This window comes from Chaetodon auriga, chromosome 15 (genome assembly GCF_051107435.1).
Source record: "Chaetodon auriga isolate fChaAug3 chromosome 15, fChaAug3.hap1, whole genome shotgun sequence".
Taxonomy (NCBI): domain Eukaryota; kingdom Metazoa; phylum Chordata; class Actinopteri; order Chaetodontiformes; family Chaetodontidae; genus Chaetodon; species Chaetodon auriga.
The window spans coordinates 12,553,878-12,575,821 of record NC_135088.1 but is presented as its reverse complement, the minus strand read 5'-3'; the positions used below and the strand labels follow the sequence as shown (position 1 = coordinate 12,575,821).

General features: G+C 43.0%; 1 protein-coding gene across 4 annotated transcripts in view; it reads right to left on the bottom strand.

The window, feature by feature from the left end:
* The window catches only part of cadm2a (cell adhesion molecule 2a), a 201,446-nt gene extending 186,592 nt beyond the window's left edge, over positions 1–14,854 (bottom strand). For 2 of the 4 annotated variants that reach the window (XM_076750562.1, XM_076750560.1), the window contains exon 1: positions 14,381–14,854. In XM_076750562.1, coding sequence (XP_076606677.1) covers positions 14,381–14,441 — 61 coding nt within the window. In that variant the 5' untranslated portion in view covers positions 14,442–14,854. The remainder of the gene's footprint in view (positions 1–14,380) is intronic. The other 2 variants (XM_076750563.1, XM_076750561.1) reach the window with 2 other exon arrangements.
* Between the last annotated feature and the right edge of the window lie 7,090 nt (positions 14,855–21,944).

Here is a 21,944-nt window from a genome sequence, read left to right as displayed (position 1 = left end):
GTTTACCGACCTCCCCAGGAAGTCCTAATCCAAATGAAATCCATTAACCCTTCAAATGAAGATCAACGACAGGAAGAGGGAGTATCCAAAAGTCACTTTCACGTTTCTTTCACCACCATCAACGTCTTGACTCCATTAGAGGAATCTATATGCTGTACCCTAAACGTTACATGGCACAAGAAGCAGACGTGCTTAGTACAGTACCAATCCAGGCCTTCTGACAGACGCTGCATATTAAGTGTCATCTGTATGCACATAACCTTTATGCAGCTGAATTGCCCTGTAGCACTGATATATTAAAGCTGAAGTCTCACTTCATCCAGAGAAAGACAGACAAAGAGAGAGAGAGAGAGAGAGAGAGAGAGAGAGAGAGAGGGGGAGAGAGAGAGAGAGAGAGAGTAAAGGACACAGAGGATGAAACAAAAAGAAAGAAGCCTGCTAGTGTAACAGTTTCATCAGGACAGCCTGGGCGCATTCTGATGGAAACAGGGCACTGTACGTATCGTTCTGAGGAGAGGAAATTATATGTCATGGTCTATAAAGCCGGCACTTTATATATTTTCAGAGACAGTATCCTTGTGGCTTAGATAATTGTGCAATGGGTGTAGAACACTCAGTTATGATGACATCACCCCCTTTTATGCCATTTAGTTTCTCTGTTGTAACTGACTGCAGAAGATCAGGCTGCTTTGAGGATAGAGTTTCCCACATTCCGTTCACATATTTTGACCAGGGCACACAGCCAAAATAGAACTGGAGCAACATAATGATATGGCAGACCTTTACAGCCGTCAAGTGCCATTTTGGTCTCACTTATGCCTATTTGATATTTCGAAGACTTGCTGTGAACATGACTGCTGCAAAGTGGGGTAAGAGGCGCAATAATGGCAAGTCAGTAACGATCAATTCATGTTGGCATCAAGGTTGACTGGGATTAGAATTGTCAGTATGCACCATGCCATGAATGGCAAAGGATTATTTGCTTAATGTATATTAAAAAAAAATCCATCACTCAATACTGTATATCGACACGTGTTACAGGTTAAAGGCCGATCAATTGATTTACAGAGATTATCAAACTTAAAAGTGCTGTCCAGAGCCTCACAGGTTCCCGTGGTTGCAGATTTGTTGCCGTCAGTGTGAAAAATACTCTGGACCAGCGACAAAAGGGACATTATCGGGATTTGTAATAAGAAAATGAAAAGGACCAGGTGGAAAATAGAAGTAATCAATTTGACTGGGCAAGCTAGGAGGAACATTTCCTCACCATGTCACCCCCGAGTCTGCCAGCTTTGCATAACTTACAAAGAGATTGTGTTAGATCTTTTTATTTGGTACAAGACCAAAATATTGCTAAACCAGAGAAATTGCATTTTTTGACACAGTCATCCATCCCTTTGATTAGTTTTTAGTGTATTTTTCTTTCTTTCTTTTTTTCTTTCTTGCAAGCCTAACACCTCTTTCAACCCTTTCTTATTCTAACACAACAGCCACGGGGCCATCCATATCCTCCGCAGTAGCTATGTATCTATCACAAAACCCTCTTGAACTGACCTCACAGCAGACTCTTAATTTACAAAGGTACGTCATCAACTCCCACTGGTTGTTTCTGTCCAGACGTCGCATCTAGCAGCCATTCATCTGATGGATAAATGGCTGCTGTGCCTTGTTCTCTTGCTCTGGCCTATAGCACAGTTTCCAGACACAAATCTGCAGGTTTCACACGAGAAGCAAAATCAGCAAGTATTAATATCCCTCATTATTGAGAGAGCGCCTTCGTATCTGAATGCCAAACAGAAGTAGTGATAGTCGAGATTACGATGCTGTATCCGGTTCAGTTAACTTCACTGCTGCATTCCTGAGTCCAAATTCTCCACGGACAGCAGCAAGGCAAAGCAAACTTCACCCGCTACCTTGAGGCTGCTGCAGTGAAACTTTAATGTCTGACAAGGACATCAACATAACTGTCGAGAAACTTCTCTGCCTCTTTAATTTGGTCACAGGATCTGCATTGCCATTGGTATGCACTTTCCGCTGCACCGCAAAACTCAGTGGTGCTTGTTAAAACACTTTTCATATCTATGCAAGTGCAATGAATGGTGTCTGACAAGGGCGCTTGTCTGCCAATTGGAGTATTCTCATAAAGGAAGCACCCTGCCAAGATGAAAGCCCCGGGTGACGCTGGAGAGTGAGGTGTCGAGGGTAAGAGAGAAATAAAACATCCAGATAGGAGAGAGAGAGAGAGTGAGGAGGATGGGAAGGACAGGCATTAAGCGAAAGGAAACGGGGAAAAAAACATGTGAACCCACCATTTTTATTGCATTCGCCGAGATGCTCCTCAAAGAGCAAAATGAAATGGACCTTATAAAGCATCACCTCTATATTGTTACTGTTTATCTCTGTGATTCTGTCTACATACATAATAAATGGTTCAAAGTCGTGCTTGCGTACACTATTTGCATTTGTGCAATGGTGTGCAGGAGTTTAAGTGTTTGAGCGCGAGATTGAAGCCGTGTCGGGGTTCATTTCCTGAGTGTCTCATGCGCGGCTGCTGTTCTTTTTTTGGCTCTGTTATTATTATTATTTTTTTCCTGCTGAACTGTCTTTCTTTTTTTTTTTTTTTTTTTTTTTTTTCAAATTCTCCATGTTAATCTGTCTCTGTTCCAAATTCCTGTCTGTCTATAGCAGAGGAGCAGATGCGATATATGAATGTTCCCCCACATCCCTCTAATTCTCTCACCCCCCATCACCCTCAACCCCTTTATGACACACACACACACACGCAATGTTTTGCTGTTACCCTCGTCCCCATCTCATCTCATCTTATCACAGTGAGGCTTTAAGAGAGCATTGGGACAGCAGTGGCCAGTAACATGCCACTCAGGGTCGCAGCCAAGCCACAGACACAAACTCACGTAACATCTCAAAAAAAAAAAAAAAAAAAACCTGTCACCTTCCCCTGGTTCATCTTCTGCCGTCTTTGTCTGCTTGTTCCTTTTTCCTCCGACTTTTCTCGTTTCTGTTATCTCCTCTATCAAAGGTAGTCTCCTTTGAATGACAAGTACCCACGGTAAATCAGGAGAACTGCTGAGACTTCAGGGATTATGCTATTAAGTTTTCTAATCAAGCTGGAAGGGGATGAAAGCACTGCAAGCAGTTCAAGTAATATTTCAGTTTGGTATAGCGTCATACTTTAAAGGGCCTAATTTGATACAAATTAGCAAATAAATGTCTACTTAGTTGCTTCCCAAGTACATTCTGCAGCAGTCCCTGGCGTTTCTTGCTTTTTTCTTAACATAATGATACTTCTGTCTCAAACAGCACCTTACTGTGCATCACTGCGCGCAGATGTGAAGCACCATAATGTCAGTGCATATCTCTTTGAAGACATAATGAACCAAAAAGTGCAAGAAATAGGCACTGCAATCAGCAACATGCCGCCTGTCCAACAGCATGACAGAACCATGTGCTTACGAGAGAGCAGGGTAAAGAGTGCAGTTTATCAATTTCATGATCAGCTCTTACTGATCGAGTTTACTTTTACGTGCAAGTACAGCCGCATAAGAGGACATCAAGGCTAGCGTAGGCCTTGATGTCAGGAAAAAGCTTTTCGTTCAAGATCTCAGATAAGAAACACACTATCATCACTATTCGCCATGTGGATATCAGCATGTAGTTTAAATTGTGTAAATTTACTGCTGACAGAAAGTTTCGTATTATTTTATTTTACAGTCAAATTACGTCTTGCTGCCATGTGCAATGTGATATGCAGCACTATGTCACAGGATATCACAGTGAATATGAAGTGAATATCATGAATATGGAAATGATGGAAACGGAAAATGTCAGATACAGCCAATCTTACTGGATGCTGCACTGATTACACACTGAACTTTTCTTAGAATTCTGCTGTTATTTATTAACAAATGAATAGAGATTCATCAGGAACTCAAACAGAAACTCTGCAGCAACTTCAGCTCTGTGATCATAATGCCTATGGGGGTGAAAGGTGGCTCCGGGATTATGTCATGTGAAGGTCACCTCCTCTCAAATAGGCTGGACTGGGACCAGCTGTATTGAGGAACTACTACTGTAAGATATTGGCTTCTTTTTGGTTAGAGGCTCACTTTTAATAAGGTCAGGATTAGGGTGACCAGTGCATTACGACAAGGGCTTAGGATCAGCGCTTAGTCCTGGAGAGTAGGCCACCATTTACCAGCTCAGTGCAACTGTGGTTAACACTGTCTCATTATTACTGCCGTGCCGGGAGATTTTGGGCGTATCTCTTCAGTAATAGCTCATGTCTGCAGCTCTGTGTGTGAGTGACTGTGTGCGTGTGTGTGTGTGTGGGCGCATGTGTGGGTGCTCGTGTGTGGGTGTGTGGAGAAGCGGGCACTGGAAGGTGACCACTGGTGTGAGGATTTGCGTGTGTCAGCTGTTATGATTTAATATTTGCTATGCTGATATCTCCATTCACCATTCTGTTGTACCCTCTGCTCCACTATCCATCTCTACTCCAGAGTAGCATGATAATGTTGCTCGGAGGGTGCTTCTCACTCAAAGGATTAGCAGAGATTAGCATTAGCTGGTCCATTTGAACTGGTTACACATACAGCAGCATTAGCATGTTGGCACACTAGCCTGGATTGTAGCCATAGCATGAATTTGCAAAGGGAGATAAGGAAGCAGTAAGAAAGTGAAATATACATTTGTAGTATCAGAAAGAGAATACTGTAAAATACATTCAGCGTCAAAGACATTTCATGTTGGTCAGTTTTCTGCAAAGACAGTCTTTCACTCCTCTTCTATGCTATCAGGAGCAATAACAACTTTCTGAAACAATTATGTTGATAAATTCTGCAATGAAAGAAGCTGTTATTATTGAAATGTCACACAGTCCAAAAATAAATGACTGCTGCCAAAAGCCAGAACATACAGCCAAGGTTATAACTGAAATCCAATCCATCAAAATGAATCCAGCTGTGCTAAGTTCACTTCCCGCGTTGGCCATAGATTAACATTTAAAATAATAAAATGCCTTAGCAGTAAGGCTCTGGCTAGCTGTGTGAAATGTAGCACAAGGCTGCCAACTGACAGGGCAATGCTCTTTAAACAGCACACAAGCAGTGCTGTGAAAGCCCTCATCGTGGATTGAAAATGTTTACATTAAGCACACGAATGCACTACTCCCTAATGAGTCTTACTGGATTCCAACTACAAGAGAATTCTGACTCACTTCTGCCAGTGGAGGCTTTTGACTTGTGGGTATAGAGGAGTGATGGACTGAGTAATTGAGTGCACTGTGAGACAAAGCACTAATGAGGAAGATAAAGGAGGAATTGAGTTAACTGTGTTTCCCCATTTCTAATGATAAGAGATGAGGAGAGACAGAGAGGGAGTGCAAAGGAAGACAAGACCATTCTGTACTCCAAGAAGAATGCATCTGCTGTATGTCTAACTTGTCTTCTCGTTGTTTTTGCAAATCGCGACGCTTGTTCTACCCAACTGGAGCAAAGTGAGAGAAAAGCAAATAGCTTTAAGATAGGCGGTGAAATTACCCGTAATTGGAGACCATTTAAAAACATAATAACTTCTTTGTTTCCTCAGCAGGAGGTTCGGGGCTGGGGAGGCTTTTTGATTAGAACAGGAGATGAGCTAGCTATAAAACTACTGAGCCAAACCCTACCCAGATTCATGCAGGGTGTGTGTGTGTGTGTGTATGTGTGTGTGTGTCTGTGTGTATGTGTTAAATCTGTCTGCCAAAATGCAAGAATTAATAATTCTGGGGGAGGATTATTAAAGTCCAGAGCCGGTTCAACACGGACCGGTTGACAATATCTTATCACACAAATTCCCACATGAAGCAGCAGGAACAAGCAAACGGGCTTGTAAAATCTCAAAGCATCAATGCTAAACACCAACTTACAAAAAATGCAAATGGAGCATGAAAATATGTATTAAAATCCAGCTGGAAACATGCCACAGCATCTTTAACAAAGATGTGTGTGCGGTAGCAAATTGTCACCGTTCCACTGAGTGGGATAGTAGAAGTAAGCTCAGGGGTGTGCGCCACTTAGGATGGGGGGAATGATGTTGTGTAGCATATAATGGATTTGCAATGTGGCAAACAGAGACAGATGGTGGAGGGGGCTGTGGCTTTCTGAGTGCTATGTGTTTGCTTGCTTGGACACACACACACACACACACACACACACACACACACACACACACACACACACACACACACTGTGCACAGCACAATGAGTGCGGAGAAGAAATCCCTAAGGCACATTATGTATGCTGCCGCTCACTCGCCCAAGCCAAGGGTCTCAGTTCATTTGGTTTTTAACTGTTATAAATTGTCTCACTTGACTCCATCTTCCCTCCCCTCTACAACAGGCCTGGAGCAATCTCCACACAGAGAGCGGCCAGACTCCAAACTTAGAACCAATATAGGATTTTAGAATTAGAAACAGGATCCATACTGGTATAAAGAACATAGACAACACTAAGCACAACCCGAGTGGAAGACGTCATATACCAGAATCAGGAAGTGCGGCTCTACGGTTCAGGTCAACGGCTTTTATAAGCATGTTTTAATGCGAATGGTTAAATTCTATGCAGTGTGTGTGTGCGTGTCTCTTAACAGAAGCATGGGTGTGAAAGCGTTTCAGTTGGATGAAATTTCACACCTTTAGTTCTCAAAAGTAATCGGTTAATTACAGGCTTTATCTGTATCTGTAGTTTCACATAGAAACCTGTTCTTTCACACACACACACACACACACACACACACACACACACACACACACACATTCATTCTTGCGGAGATCCCCCATTTGCTCCCATCTAAAGCCCTATTGTTCTGCACATTACCACATGCCTGAAACATAAGAGCTGAAACAACACAGCGGTAAGAACTGCTTTGATTTATGGTGTGCACTGGCCACAATGGAAGGACTAGTTCAGTTTGAGTTTAAGACAACATCAGTGGATTCTAACTGCATAATTTTATTACATTAGATGTGTACAGAAACGGTGCTCATGCAAAAGAGCGTCTAATAGCTTTCAAACACCGAATTAAGATGTGGGGGGGACCCTCAAGCTGATGATTAGACAAGGGACTGGAGAGTGACTTCTGGCGATAATATGAATACAAAAACGTACACACGTACACACTGAAGCGCGCACACACACAAACACCGGCACACACAGAAAGTCAATTAACATGAACATGTGTCTCTGGGGAATTATATTTCAATTAGCTTTAGCTACTTCTAGGCTTCCTTTGAGACCACAATGCTAAAACAAGTGCATAGATGTGATATTTGTGGATGGAGTAAATCCTGCTTTTCAATTAGTATCATGACATAACTCCATATTGTTATTGTACAAGTACAAGTTAAGCAATTAAGGACTTAATCAATGTTTTGCATGATATTAAAGAACCATAACATTAAAATGCAGCATGCACACGGAGCGACTTCTGCGGATATAGCTGACGCAGCTGCATTTTGAAGCTGATTTAAAACAAAATTATGTGCCCTTTAATGTACCTTCGGCTATACAGACAGCATCATGGTTTCTGCAGTGTGAGAAAAGAGGAGATGTTCCTATCTCATCCCCAAATCTTACGGCCTGGAGATGGCAGCTGTATCTCCATTCTGTTTTTGCTCTACCTCACACCACTTTCAACATATTCCCTGTGAATTTACTCTTCCTGTCAACTGTTGTTTGACTGAAAAATATGTCTGTGTATGTAGACAGAGAAAGTTATCTCTGAATCTGGGTCATAAAAACAGCAGAAATAAAGTTTAAAAAAAAAAAAAAAAAAGCCACAATATCTAAGCATCATCCCACGTTTAGTCCAGCCACTGTAGCCCCTGAAAACAAAACATTTGTCTGCTGTTTTCTAACTGCGGTGTCTTTCCACCTCTGGGTTTTTGTGTGTGTGTGTATTTGCGCGAGTGTGTATGTTTCTGGTGTACACAGACAATATGGCTACGAGTGTAAGAGCATTTCTGTACACAATATGGGCTTACTTTGCTGTGGCTGAATTCATTTCTGTCAAGAACAGACACAGAGTCCCCAAACAATATCAGAGTTGGGGCAGGGGAGCTGAGGGAGTCGGCAGAGTCACGGCTGTCCATATCTTTATCTCCAACGAAGAAAATGATTACTGTAACATGTACTACCAAGTCTCCAGACGCTGGCCCTCTGGGAATTGCATGAAAAGGAGCTGTCACATGAAAGGGCACATAACATAAAAAGAACATTATCTTGGCTAAGAGTTGTTAAGAGGGGGGGGACAATACATTAACTTGTAGAGCACATCAGGTTCAAGCGAAAGTGCATGTTAAATCAAGCCACTTCATTTGTATGCTTATTTGCAAGTATGTGTGTGTGTGCATGAGAGAGAACAAGAGAGAGAGAGAGGGAGAAAATAACGTCATTATCTGGGCTTTTATTTAATTTCTTGTTTCCCTCAGTTTGAACCCTCTTTTACCTTTTCCTAGTTTGAGTGAAAGATTACAACACCCTCTGCATGGAGAGTTTTAATCCAAAAAGGTGATTGTGTTTGTGTCTCTTTATTCCGTAGTGTTTGAGATTAGTGACACATGGCTTGTCAAAGACTGGAGCCTCAGATTAGCCACTCGCTAATCCTTCGGAATTCAACGCTAATACAGACATCACATATGCATGCACGCGTACACACAGGCCGACGCACTCACACCCACTAACGCAGTCTGTGTCTTTATGTATGTGTGCTTGTGTTTAATTCGTACAGGTAGATTATACTGAATCGCTGAAGTTTGACTCAGACAAAAGAAAACAAAAGATCCCAGAGGTTTGCTTGTCAATCAAGATGCACCAGATGACTCGACCAAAATGGGGATCCTAAAAAGTTTCCTTGAGAATGATGCATCATATCGAATCCATGATATAGTTCAAAGTGCAGGGCGGGATGACAGTTTCTGCAAGCTCCAGCATCCTTTTCCAACTGGGTGGAGGTTTTATTTGTTTCTACATTTGAGCATTTCGCAAAGTATTCTTTAATGGCAATTTACGGTTTATGATCACGTAAGCCTCACACCGATAACTGCACTTCATATTCTGTCTTGTGCACACATATCAGTGTGCTCACTTTGAAGAAAAGCCCCATCAGCTGATATGTTAGCTGAGCTTGCATACTCATAGCACCTACCGGGAGGTCTATTTAGGGTGCAAACTCGCTGTCTGCTGCTGCCGCTGTTGCAGCCGACTCCACCTGTGGGCTTGTATTCTCACTGCTCTCCATGGGAGGCTGCATTTGATCTCTCCCTTCTCTCGCTTTGGGCTGGCTTTAAATTACGCTCTGCCTAAGAAATATGAAACACAGCCTTGATGCCAAAATAAAAATCTACATTTATTCTGCACTGATTCTCCACAACAGTGTTTATTTGTGGATCAGAAACGCGGTTGACATATTCTGTATTTGGTGCCAGGAAGCCATTAGCACACAGCATCACCAGCATATGATTCTATTAGATAATACCTATCACTTTGGCTAAAATAATCCGCTATTTATTAGAATTAAACTATCTTCTAAATGTGACGTGCGCTTGAATTTAAGCCTGACGACATAATTCTAGGTGTTTTTTGATTTGTATGCTTGAAATGTGCAGTGATTAACACTACCACCCGTGATGATGTGTCATTGCCACCCCGCAGCCAATTACTCCAGAGTATTCTATTTTCAGGAGGTTCTTGCCAGGATCAGTAAATCCCTACAGTATACTGCAGAATTCTGTAAACTGAATGACTGCTTCAGCACTCAGGGGATGTACATATGTGTGTGTGGGCCTGCACAATGGGGTGAGCTGGAAACTGCTGGTTACGTATGAGACCTCAGCTGCTCACGTCCTGTAAGGCCTTCGTGTCGTATCAGTCTGTTCAAATATACAGACAGGCTGAATCTTGCATTGGATCTGTAGCTTCTGGTGATATTGTGCAATGAGCACATACATTAACTTAAACATAGGGCTCAGATGTGGTAGATGTTTTCAGAGGTTGTGTGTATGACAAAGAATAGCAGGCTGATAATATTAGATTACTGGTGCTTGTTCAAATACTGCTGTTTTAAAGGGAATATTTGCTTGGTAAAAACTCTCTCACCTTTCTGTATCTTGAGGGTGTGGTGATGCCTGATCTCACTGGCATTGCAGCCTGAGCTGCGTCATTCCGTATGAGCACATCCTAATTTGCAGGCTCATAAAAACCTCTGAGATTTCCACTGGCTGGTTTGGGAGCTGCTATCGGTTGGTGAGCTGCACATCTGAGGATATTAGCATAAAGCTTCAAACTTTTCTCCACTGTTCCATTTTTACCACCTGTGACTACGTGTATTAAGCTTAACCATGACTGGCCTCCTACTTCTTCCTGCATCGTTTCATCCCAAAGTACAAACACACCGTAAGAGCGTGAGACGGAGTTGGAACAAGTGGAAGGTGCAAGTGTTTTCGGAGCGGCTCTGGAGAGGCACATTTCTGCTCTGCCATGAGGAGCGTGTAAGCTCCGAATCCCACCACGTTTCCCTCCAGCCTCCTCCTCCTTTCTGTTTTAACTTTTTTAACACCTGGACTAACAAAAGACTGGCTTTGATCATGGGAAATCCCTTGGCAGAGCAGCAATGAATCCACAGTGGAGCTCCGTGTGTGTGTGTGTGTGTATGTATCCGTGTGTGTGTGAGTGTCTGTGTGATGCACAGTGAGCCAGTGCTGCTCTACTGAGGATTCTCAGCATTGAAGCTTCATGGCATCGGTATAAGGTACAGAGCACCTCACATGTTCTGCCCGTCAAAGCATGGCCGTGAAAATGAGCACACTCGCAAACACAGAGTCAGGAGGGAGAGTGCAAGTGAGCAAGAAAGAGAGAACATCTTGTTTCTCCTGTGTAATCAGTGGCTCTGCAAACACACACACAAGGCCGCTTGTTATCAGAAGCTTTCCCACGCTGCTGTGGTACAAAGCTCCACACCAGGACGGGAGGATGAAGCGAGGGAGGAATGGACGGAAGTACAGAGGGATGGAGGGTCAGCCTTCAGCGGCTTAGACTCACTGCGGGGATAAACACATCCCTCAGCGGGGGTTTGTATTTAGGCTAGCAAGATCAGAGTTCAAAACAGACAGACTACCAGGCAGGCACAGCGACAGGAAACAGACAGCGCAGTGGAGATAAACAGGCATCCAAACAACAACCAGTGCACATCACACACTTTAGCAGAGGAGATTGCACATTCCTCCTCCACACCTCTCCTCCCACATCACTCTTACATCAACTCCTCTATTCTAGAACATCTCCCTCTTTCTCTGTCGCTCTCTGCCTCTATCTCCCCTTGCCTGCCGCTCAGCCCCGAGCTCTTACGTAAGAGGCCCCATTTGCATAACAGGCTGTTTTCTCTGGCTAGAGCACGGGCACATGAGACACTGGATAATATGTTAACAACTCGGGCTGTTGGTAAACAACAACCTCCATCACAACACTTCACGTTCACACTATATACCGCGCAGGTCTAGTCTGTGACAGAGATTCAGTGTCTCTGGATGTCTTGATGCCAGCTGGCAGCGGGCCAGAGGGGCTGAAACAGCTGTCATTTACAGAGCACACTGATATGGCTTCAGCTAGATAGACTTCATTCAGGAGGAGGCTGACCTGCCTGCTGTGTGGAACCTATACAATAATAGGTCTTGCACCGAGAGATGACTGTTCAAATCAAGCAGCCTAGCATTATCCTCTTCAGGGTTAGGGAGAGAGAGGAAGAGAGAGAGAAAGAGACAGGTGTGTGTGTGGATGTGGACGTGTATTACTCATGTTGTGGGGACAGAAATCTGTTTACACAGTCACATTGTGGGAAGTCGCCTTCCTTACAGGGACAGAACGCGAGTCAGCGTAACATAAATCATTAAATTTTAGGGTGACGACTTGGGTTAATGTTAGGGTTAGACATACGGTGGTTATGGTTTTGATTAAGGTAGGTCTCGAGGAAACGAATGTGAGTCTATGTAATGTCCTCAAAAGTACTGGAAATGCAGGTGTGTGTGTGTGCGCGCGGAGCCACACATGAATTGAGACCGATGTGAGCTCTGCTGTTACCAGCATGGTTATGCCCTTGCTCAGGCCTCTTCAAACATGAGCTATACAAACAGGGCACACATTTGAAAGAATATATGCAAATACACACACACACACACACACACACACACAAAATGAGTGTACAACCCTTCAGAGAATAAAGAGGACAAGAAAGGCTGGGGAACGTCAATAAATGCTGCAGCGCCGTCAGATATACCAGATACCCTAAGATACCTCATTACATACCAATTCATTAAGTCAAGAATAGCCTTAATCATGTCTGGTTATTATGGAAGGACTGCTCTTGCTCTCTTTCTCCCTCTCTTATATGCGCGCACACACACACACACATACTTCAAAGAGACAACAACAAATGATCAAGGGAATCAGGCACAAATGATCTCTCATTTGGGAATTCTCAGTTACTCGTGTGGAAAACAGCCGTTAAAGTCAAGGCTTTCATGTTAATAAATTTGTTAGCCAATGCCTTAAATATATCTTGATATGATTTGAGTGGGATAAAGTGAACTTTATATCACAAAACTGAAGCTCAGTGTGGAAAATGCGGCCCTGCTGTTAGACTGACAGTTGTTCCGGAGCAAATCCATCACCCTCCTGAGTCCTGCCACTGTTACCCACAGCATGAATGTGCCAGTCCAGAAAATCATGAAGGTTTGTTCCCTTTTGTTGTTTTGTTATATTTCGTTGAATGCCATCAGGACTTAACATATTTTCCTACACTGTATTCAAATGTACTGAGAAATTACCACATAAAACACCACTGGGTTGTGCTCATGCGACTTTTTATCAGGTCTGTTAAAAGTGGAGCTGTTCTTCAGGAACAATTATTCCACACAGCTAAAAACGGTGCTGAAGCTTCTGCATCAAGTGTTTTATGCATCCACGAAATCGGAGCCTGGTATGAACCATTAAGCGATTGTGGCCTCAGAATTCACTTTTTGTCTTTTCCATTTACTGCACCGGCCCAAATGCTCCACTCTGCTGTTACACGGTTCTCCATTTAGCATAAAAGACAAAAAAAAAGTTCTGCAAAAGCTTCATTTTAATTCCATTTTATGCGATTTCACTCTTATCTCTTCTAGTTCTATTAATGCATCTCTATTAAACACACTGAAGCGTCTTACAAACAGGCACCCGCAATTCACTGTGACCTTGACCCCCAATGTCACCTTAATCGCTTGTTTACAGCCGGGTCCTCTGTCGCGTAAACACCACCGCGACCTGTTTATCGTGTAATTATAACAAATAATCTCCAGTTCAGAATAATATTCACATTCAGTCGAGTTCAGCCGTCGCCAAATTGATTTCCATCTTGTAAACTCGCGGGGAAGCACAAATATCACTGGCACAGCGTCGTAAATGTCGGCTACATGAGGTTTAATCTCAGAGGAAGGTCGACCTTAGTATTATCAGTATATCGGTCTGATATATTGGAAAATAAACTTTTGAGGATTTAATGGAGAACCCTGGCATTCCAGTCAGGCCTGATCCTGCAGCTCGTTTGAGGTTACTGGCTTTAAGAACCTCATGCGGGCACACAACACGCCGGAGTTGACCGTGCGCACCAGCCACAGACACCACACCTGTGCACGAGACAGAGAAGTCGAAACCAGAAAAGAAAACAATGAAAACATCCTGGAATCAAAATGCTCGGTGTGTCTGTGAGCTTCTAAAGCTGCTGTAATCAGCAGCATCAAACAGTTCGGTGCGTAAAACGCTGCCAGTGTCTCTGTGACTCATCCAAGCGCTGCAAGTCAAAAACAGCCAGGGGGTTGGTAATACTTCAGGGTGAGGTGTGTCTTCCTACGCGCAGGACATAATCGTAGACGCAGCAGGCGCACCACTCTGTACGGTGCTGAGGTCGTGTCCTGAGCACACAATTATGAAAATAGGATTCCCCTCATTCCTGAACATCCAAGAGAGATCCCGAATATTGCAGGACAAGCTCTCTCTCCCCCTCCTCTGGCGGTCTCACATCACGCACGTTTGCATGCGCACATACATTCAGCGCACGTACACACGCGCGCGCGCGCGCAGGCACAGACACACATGTACATGAGAATGAGAGATCCTGTGAGTGTGTGTGAGAAAGAGAGAGCTCTGCATCTTTCTGCTAGGACCCGCGTGTGACCGCGCGTCCTGCCACTTCACCCTGCCCTGCTGCTGGCCTGTAACATGCGCGCGTAAACGCACAGAACGCACACACACAAGCACACGCGCACGTACGCACCACTCGTCCCAGGCTCACCTTTGAGAAGAATCCCATAAATAGTGTAGAGGGTGAAAATCAAATGATTCTTGAGATTCATCCTGTCTTCCTCTCTTTCTCGCTCTTGCCTTCCGCGCGCTAACTTCTCACCGTCTCTCCCCTCTGGACCTCGAACCGGACCGGACGGCTTTGTCAGCTATCCAGGTAGACTTAGGAGTGCGTCTTTTTTGCGTCTCTTGGAAAAAAAGGGGGGGTCAACACAACCGACTTCACGACCCGTAGACTGTGATTGCTTTTGAAAACGGAAATGTCCCTCAAAAAAGACAATATTGTGGATATTTTCAGGGATGCACCCGCGGTAAGGTACAGGCGCAGTTTACGGGACTCTGCACAACAGCAGTCAACCTCAGGGACTGCGAACAGTCGTGGATGCTGCCGCTGCTGTACTAGCCTACTGTCTGCCCCGGTCTTGGTCTGCTGTGGCGCACAATCCACAGCGCAGGGAACACGAGTGGATTGTTTGAGTCCCGCCCACACAGCTTTGACGGACATGAAAGGTGAACCAATCACGAAGACCCGAGGCTAAGCGAAGCGGTGAGGGGAGGCAGGGATGGGAGGGAGGAGGCCGGGGGCGCGTCAGCTTGTGAGACACACTGCAAAAAACATCAATTTGTACTTGTTTTGACTTGCTGAGCATTCAGATTGTTAGAGTCACAACAGGAAAAAAGGCCAATGGGATGAGTTAATCCCCCTCTTTCATGAAAAAAGCTTGTCCAATCGAATGAGGCAAAAATTTGGAAAATTCCTACAGTGAACTATTTTGAGTGGACTGAATGTGATTATTACTTTTTAAGATTTATTTTAGTTGAATCATATTTGTTTGAATGATAAGAATAAAGCAATTTCACCATATGACAATACATCTTCATACACAGACGATAACACACCTAGACCGGCATTTACATATACAGAATACACACAAAAATAGATGGCAAGCTGATGAGGATTGTGCGAATAGCTCTAAAGACAAAGCAAAATAAATAAATGACCACTCAAAATAACAGAGTTTTTGAATGAATGCTGAAATCCCTGCAGCAAACATGAGCGAGTTGTGGACGGTGACTGTGAAGCCTGCTGTCACTTATCTGAATCAGCCACTGTGAAACCTGACAAATGAATCAACTTGTATTTTAGTGTGATTCTTGGTTTCAGAGCATGCAAATACGGTGTGAAATGCACTGCGTCCAGGATCCTGCTTTGTCACAATTGGACTCAATCATTGTCCTCCAGAATCAAAAACAAGCTGGACATTTTTTGCAGTGTACGCATAGAATGCGTTCAGAATTCAAAACAGAGACAGAGCATGCAAAAAAAAGGCCTCTGGATGTGAGCCACCCCCCCACATGAACTGGGTAACTTACATGTTTCATTGCTTGCCGCTCTGTTGATAGTGACAATCCAGGTTAGGGGGCTGTGAAGTATTAAGGTTGACAACCGGCAGAGCTTTGAAGATTGTCTTGGAGAGGAACAATCAGAGGGGTGGAGAAGTGAGGTGGGATGTGATGGGACAAGGCGGTGTACAGGTGCAGGGGACAGGGGGTGGAAGCGGTCTACAGGCCTCCCGTAAAAAAAAAAAAAAAAAGCTGTTAAGAGTGAAATTGTAAGCAAGAGTAAGAGCTGGTTCCACAATGCAAGAGGTTGATGAGCAGTGTGCGATGTTCGCCTCGGTTATTTGAATATCCTGTCTGCTGCTGCTCTGTATGTTCACGAAACTGAGAGGTGGGCACTGAGAAGTGGGCTGAGGAGCAGGATTTGGATGACAGTATCTTGGGTGCACTTGCCAGAAATTAAACACTATCATATACATGGAAATAATTTGTTCCAGGGGGATAAAAGCTGCTTTGTTATGCTACATGTATACAAGACAAAGATTATAATGAGCCAGTTGTCCTTTGTAAAATTTGACACGACAACAGACAACACTTGTAGCCACTTGCCTTTATGGCCAGCGTAAATCTATCAAAAAGAATATCACATAACAGCACAGAGGAGCCCCTGAAACTGCTTTGAACTCTGTAATTACTGTACGTATAAATGAATGTCAGGCATCATAAAACTAATCGCAGGAGGGACATCAAAAACTCTGCAATCACAGGCGGTATGAATTAATAAGGTGTTTGTAAAATGCAAGCAAAGTGTGAGTAGTGTGATTGAAAAGCCAATTTAGATCTATCAAATGATTTATGTAATAAAATGTATTTGGCAATCACATACTGTATCACAGTATGTCTAATCTTTCGCGTCTGTTCTCTGCGGCAAAAGCACGGGGTCTCGCTCCTAGATTGCATCTTTAGCTTGATTATAAGATGGCTTCTAAAAGCACCCTATGCATTATTTATAAAATTAGCTTTGCTTATTTGAAGTTGTCTACCTATGCTAATAACAACCCAACGTTGTTTCAATCTGCTGCTTAGTGGGGAATGTCCTTTGCCAGGCAACACAAAGGAAACATATGCTGCGAGCGCTGTTTGTCATCTTTTCCTCTGTACTTTCTCAGTTCATTTAAGGACTATTAGGCGACACACAGGTGAATTGAGTTTGTTCTGATTTGAAAAGGAGGACGTGGTGTAAAGTTCACGTTCAGAAGCAGTATGTTTTGTTCAGCATTACTCATAGCCTGACATGACTTCATTCATTTCCTTTGTCTGCAGCCTGCAGCTTTCAGACACACAGATCTGGTTTTATTCATAAACAATCTGTCATATGCATGCTGACACACACACACACACACACACACACACACACACACACACACTCATTTCAGTGTCCCTTGTTTTTTCCATAAAAGATTATAATCTGTTTGTGGAAGACGTTCTATAAATAAACTTGACTTGACTTGGCCTGCTGACCTCATTTTGGGTCAATCCACTTTAAGGAGGGGGGTGCTGCACACCTTGTAATGGCTCATTTCACACTCTCAGAATTGGTGTGTGCCATCACTAGAGGCACAGCAAAGAACTACGGGGTCCTAAAAAGCGTGTGGATCCAGGAGAGAGACCAGTCAGCGAACTGATAGAAACAGCACATTCAAGTTTTCCGCCTCACCTGGGATTGTCCTGGTGCTCCAGATGGCAGATAGACCAGTCTCTCTCTCTCTCTCCCTGTCTCTCTGTCTCAGACACACACACACACACACACACACACACACACACACAAACACACACACACACAGCCGCTAATGCACAGCCTCCTCTCAGAGTTTCAAGTAGCCACCACCTGCTCCTGGCTGCGACCATTGTTCACTGGTACACCTAATGTAGGCTGACACATGTTGCCAAGCTGAGGGCTGAGCACTTTGGCTTGGATGGAACAAGGCGGGGCACAACATAAATCACCTCACCTTTTATACTGAAATTTTCTTTCATCTATGTCTGTCTGTTTGTGTGCGTGTTCAGCTGAATTGCCTACTTTGTCAGTTCTGTACAAGGCATTCACAATACCATATCTGAAATGGATAAGTAAATAGATAATAATTTACACACACACACACACACACACACACACACACACACACACACGTATCCATCCAGTGTGTCTGTTTGTAAAACATGGTCAGATTGAGCCTCCTGAAGTGTAAAGAGTTATTCATTTGCAGATTAATCACGAAATCAGATTCCCATTTTAATCACAGAAGCTAATGCCCACCACAGTAAACTGAAGATGTGTTACAATATGGAGCTGCAGCTGAAGAGAAAACTGTTTTGAATATTACACTTTATGTCTCCTTCACACTTTTTTTTGGCCTCCTGACATCTGTTAATAACATACAGTTTAGAAGTTTGCGGTGTGACATCTGGAAGCGTGTGGGTGTTGTTGCCAGGATTTGGGGGGTTTGGAGCGCTCTCTCTTTTCTGCAGCACACTCCTCCATTTTTCATTTTCCCGTCGCCTGCTTTTAACTATCTACTTCAAGCAAAAAGGCATTACTTGGTTGATGAGTTAACAGTGCTCTGGAACAGCTTACAAGCATGAAGCGAAAGCAGATTTCAAATCACAGCTATTTAAGGACTGCTGCAGCTCATCACATTATGTGTGGCGCAATTGCTTTTAGCGAAGTTATCCACGTATGTGCATTTCAGCATAGGCTGCGCGTCAACCCATACACTGTGTAGTCACAATGCATGCCAAAACTGGAAAATTACATTCAGTCCAGACAGAGAAGGAAAAAGCACACTGATAAGTTGTCCTCCTGCACAGATGGCAAACTGTGAGGAAGGAAATGGTATGTGGCTAATACAACGCACCAGTAACTGAAAAGGCTTCACAGCCCAGTAGCTTCTATCCAGAATGGATGTATAACTTCAGAATGACACAGACGGCTTCTCTTGCAGACACCTGAGTGTTTTTCTCCCACTGTGTCTGCAGTATAAATGACCTTTCCCTCAGAATTTGGCAAGCATGAAGTGCCACAGAGACCAGAGCCATTGCAGGCTGCCACACCACAAGGGGAGACTGTCCGCCAAACGCAACCAGATCCAAGGCTCAGCAGCAGTGCTGAGATTAGAGTGGCACACCAATTGTTTCAGTACCACTCACTCGGAAAGTGTTCCTAGACCAAACTCTGAATACAAAGACGATAGGGACTGCCCTCTTCTTAATGAAAATGGCAGTATTCCACATCCTTTCAGAGGTGTAAAAGACTGGTGTAGACGCACCCTCCGGATAACATTCATTCTCACACTTTGGATTCTTCAAAAAATATATGTGCCTGCGCTTGTAGAGTATAAGATTTTGTTGTTTGTCATAGATACCAGGTATTGTGACAGGAAATAAAGAATATGTTGGTTGTGTTGCTTGGTTACTAAGGTCAGGTTCATATCCGGCTATATCCAGGAACAGAACATTTGCTGTTGGTGGCTACAAAGCTGTGTGCTATTTGTCCACAGGCTTTAAATGACTATACTGGTGGATTTAGCCCTTTAACCAGGAATTGTGAATACTTAACCTTGAGCTGCATCCAGCGTTAACTCAGTTTGTGCTCTTTTCTGACAGTTAAAAAAAAAGTCTGAGGTTGTTTGTGGAAATCCGTCTCTCTGGTCTAGATGTGTTTTTAAGGAATTTTTATTCAACCTCACATGCAAAATCGCAATCACACACACACACACTACACTACCAAATTCCCACACACATATTCTCTCCTTTACCTGACATCACTACTACACTACTCACACTACTACTATTCAACACACAGAACTGCAGCCACACTCATGTAATACTCTGCAATGAAAGCCAGAGAGAATGACAGAGCATGTGATTAAGAACAGCAGTGCGTCAAACAGAATAACGGTTAGGGAAAAGAAACTGAAAGTTTGACTAATATGGATAGAATATGAAAATAATTTTATAATTTAAGTTTGCCATTGGCTGAAAGCCTAGGACATTATGAGCACTGGATACAGAAAGCTGCTCACTGGGTGCATACATTTAAAAATGTCTCCTCTCTTTCCAGGAAGAATCTTTTTAATATGTGTTTATCAGCAGCTTCTTTTGTAACAGCAAACAGACTTCCTGGGCCAAACCATGTCATGTGACCTGCAAGTATAACTATGGCCACCACAACAAAATCACCACACAACATGTTCTTCCCTCGTGGCTTAACTTAGATGCTGAGCAGGGTCAGGCTTTGTGTTAAAGAGTCCGGCGAGCCAATCAGCAGCTGAGAATTTCAACTGCTTTCCTGTTCTATGAAACGATGTTCCTTTAATTAAGCAGTAATTCTTTCACACTCTGCCATCCTCTCTCACATACATTATTATGATCTGTCACGTACACCATCATTGTTTCTAATGCTCACCACTGTTCTCCCTTATATGCACTCATCATTTTTCTCATAAATTTTCAATCTCACACTCACACACACACACACACACGCACACAATTATTCTTTCTTATAAGCAATATCATTATTTATCATAACCCAAATGGTTCTGCCTCACATAAAACTCTGCTTTGTAGGTCTTTGTCTGCATTATAAGAGAAACCCAACTGAATCTAATCTAAAACATTTAAAATAGTTAGAATAAAACATTTCTGAATTATGTTCTTTGTTGCTCGTTTTCTTGTAGGATCGGCGTAATGACCATGTTACATGTAGATCATGCCGAAGTGCGTGTGTGCAGGCATCAATTTGATTCATAAATCTGAACTTCAAAAGGTCAGAATCCTCTTCCTGTATGTTTTGTTGCCTGTGAAATGTCACATTATGTCTTGCTGGTAGTTCAGCATAGCTTGTGTGCCGCAGTAATTTCAGAGACAACACCTGTACCAGTACCAGTGTTTTGTTTTTTTTCCCACACAAAAATTTGCATATTCAAACTGGATTGCAGAGAGGTGTGAGAAAGGCAGTTTGAACTGTGTTGGCCAACTTGTTGCAAGTGATAACAAATGCAAACATAACACTGAAACAGCTATATATACTGTTAGGAACTTAAAATATGAAATAATATTAAGCTGTCCTCCGTTATAACTAAAGACTAGACTGTTTCACTGCGCTCTTTCATCTCATTATACTGAGCTGACAGATAGCACAACATCTTTGTTCCTTTCCTGGGAGCAAAGAAAGAGAAAGATTGAGTTTCATTTGTTTACACAGAATGAGCAATGAAGGGCAAAGCCTGACGTGTCCATTAGACAACACTGGAGTCTAGTCTCGCCTGTATTCTTGTTTTGTTTCTGCCTCTGTCTATCTTTTTATGTGTTATTTTTCTGCCTGCCTGCATGTCTGTCTATGTGCCTGGACACAATACATCATTTGATTCAGTCAGATCCAGCACTGCTCTGGAGGGAAGTAGCCAGAGCCGAATACACCAACTGTTTCCTGGCAGTCAGGGATACATTATTAGCCAGTCCATTTAAGTTACATTTCCGTGTTTGATTGCCATATTCAGCTAAGCAGTGCCAGTGATGCCAAATCAGTGGGAGTAAAGCTAAGATCAAGTGCTAAAAAGAGGCTCCTGATGCTTCAATTTTCCAACCACACTCTGTGATGATGGCAGAAAAAACTGATTAAGGCGGCTGAAAGAGGAAATTCTGAATGTAATATGATGAATAGTTATAGTATTTATATGAAATAAATGAATAGAAATAGCTCTTTGGTGCATTATCCGTGGAGAAAAAAAAGAGAAGACAATTTACCCAGTAGACATGTGCAGGATTCATGGGGAATAATGGAGTCTCATTCAGAAATTATATATATAATAAAAAAAAGATATGCCAACACTGAGCGCTGGTGTAAAACTGAGGGGCCAAGTTAAGATTTTGTTTTTGGAATATATCTTTTAAAAAAACAGAGCACACATTTGTAAATCAAGGAATGTTTCTAAAACAAATACAGTTGTTGAAATTGAAAAATGGAGCTCTTTGAGGCCTATGTTTTTACATCTGAGACCAATGGCCGGCCACACAACACACACACACACACACACACACACACACACACAGTAATATGCTCCATCATTTGTCATTTATTTGCAATATGAGTGTGACTGTCCACAGCTGAGGTACCTAGTTGGGCCAGAGACCTCTCAGTCATGCAGAACCACACA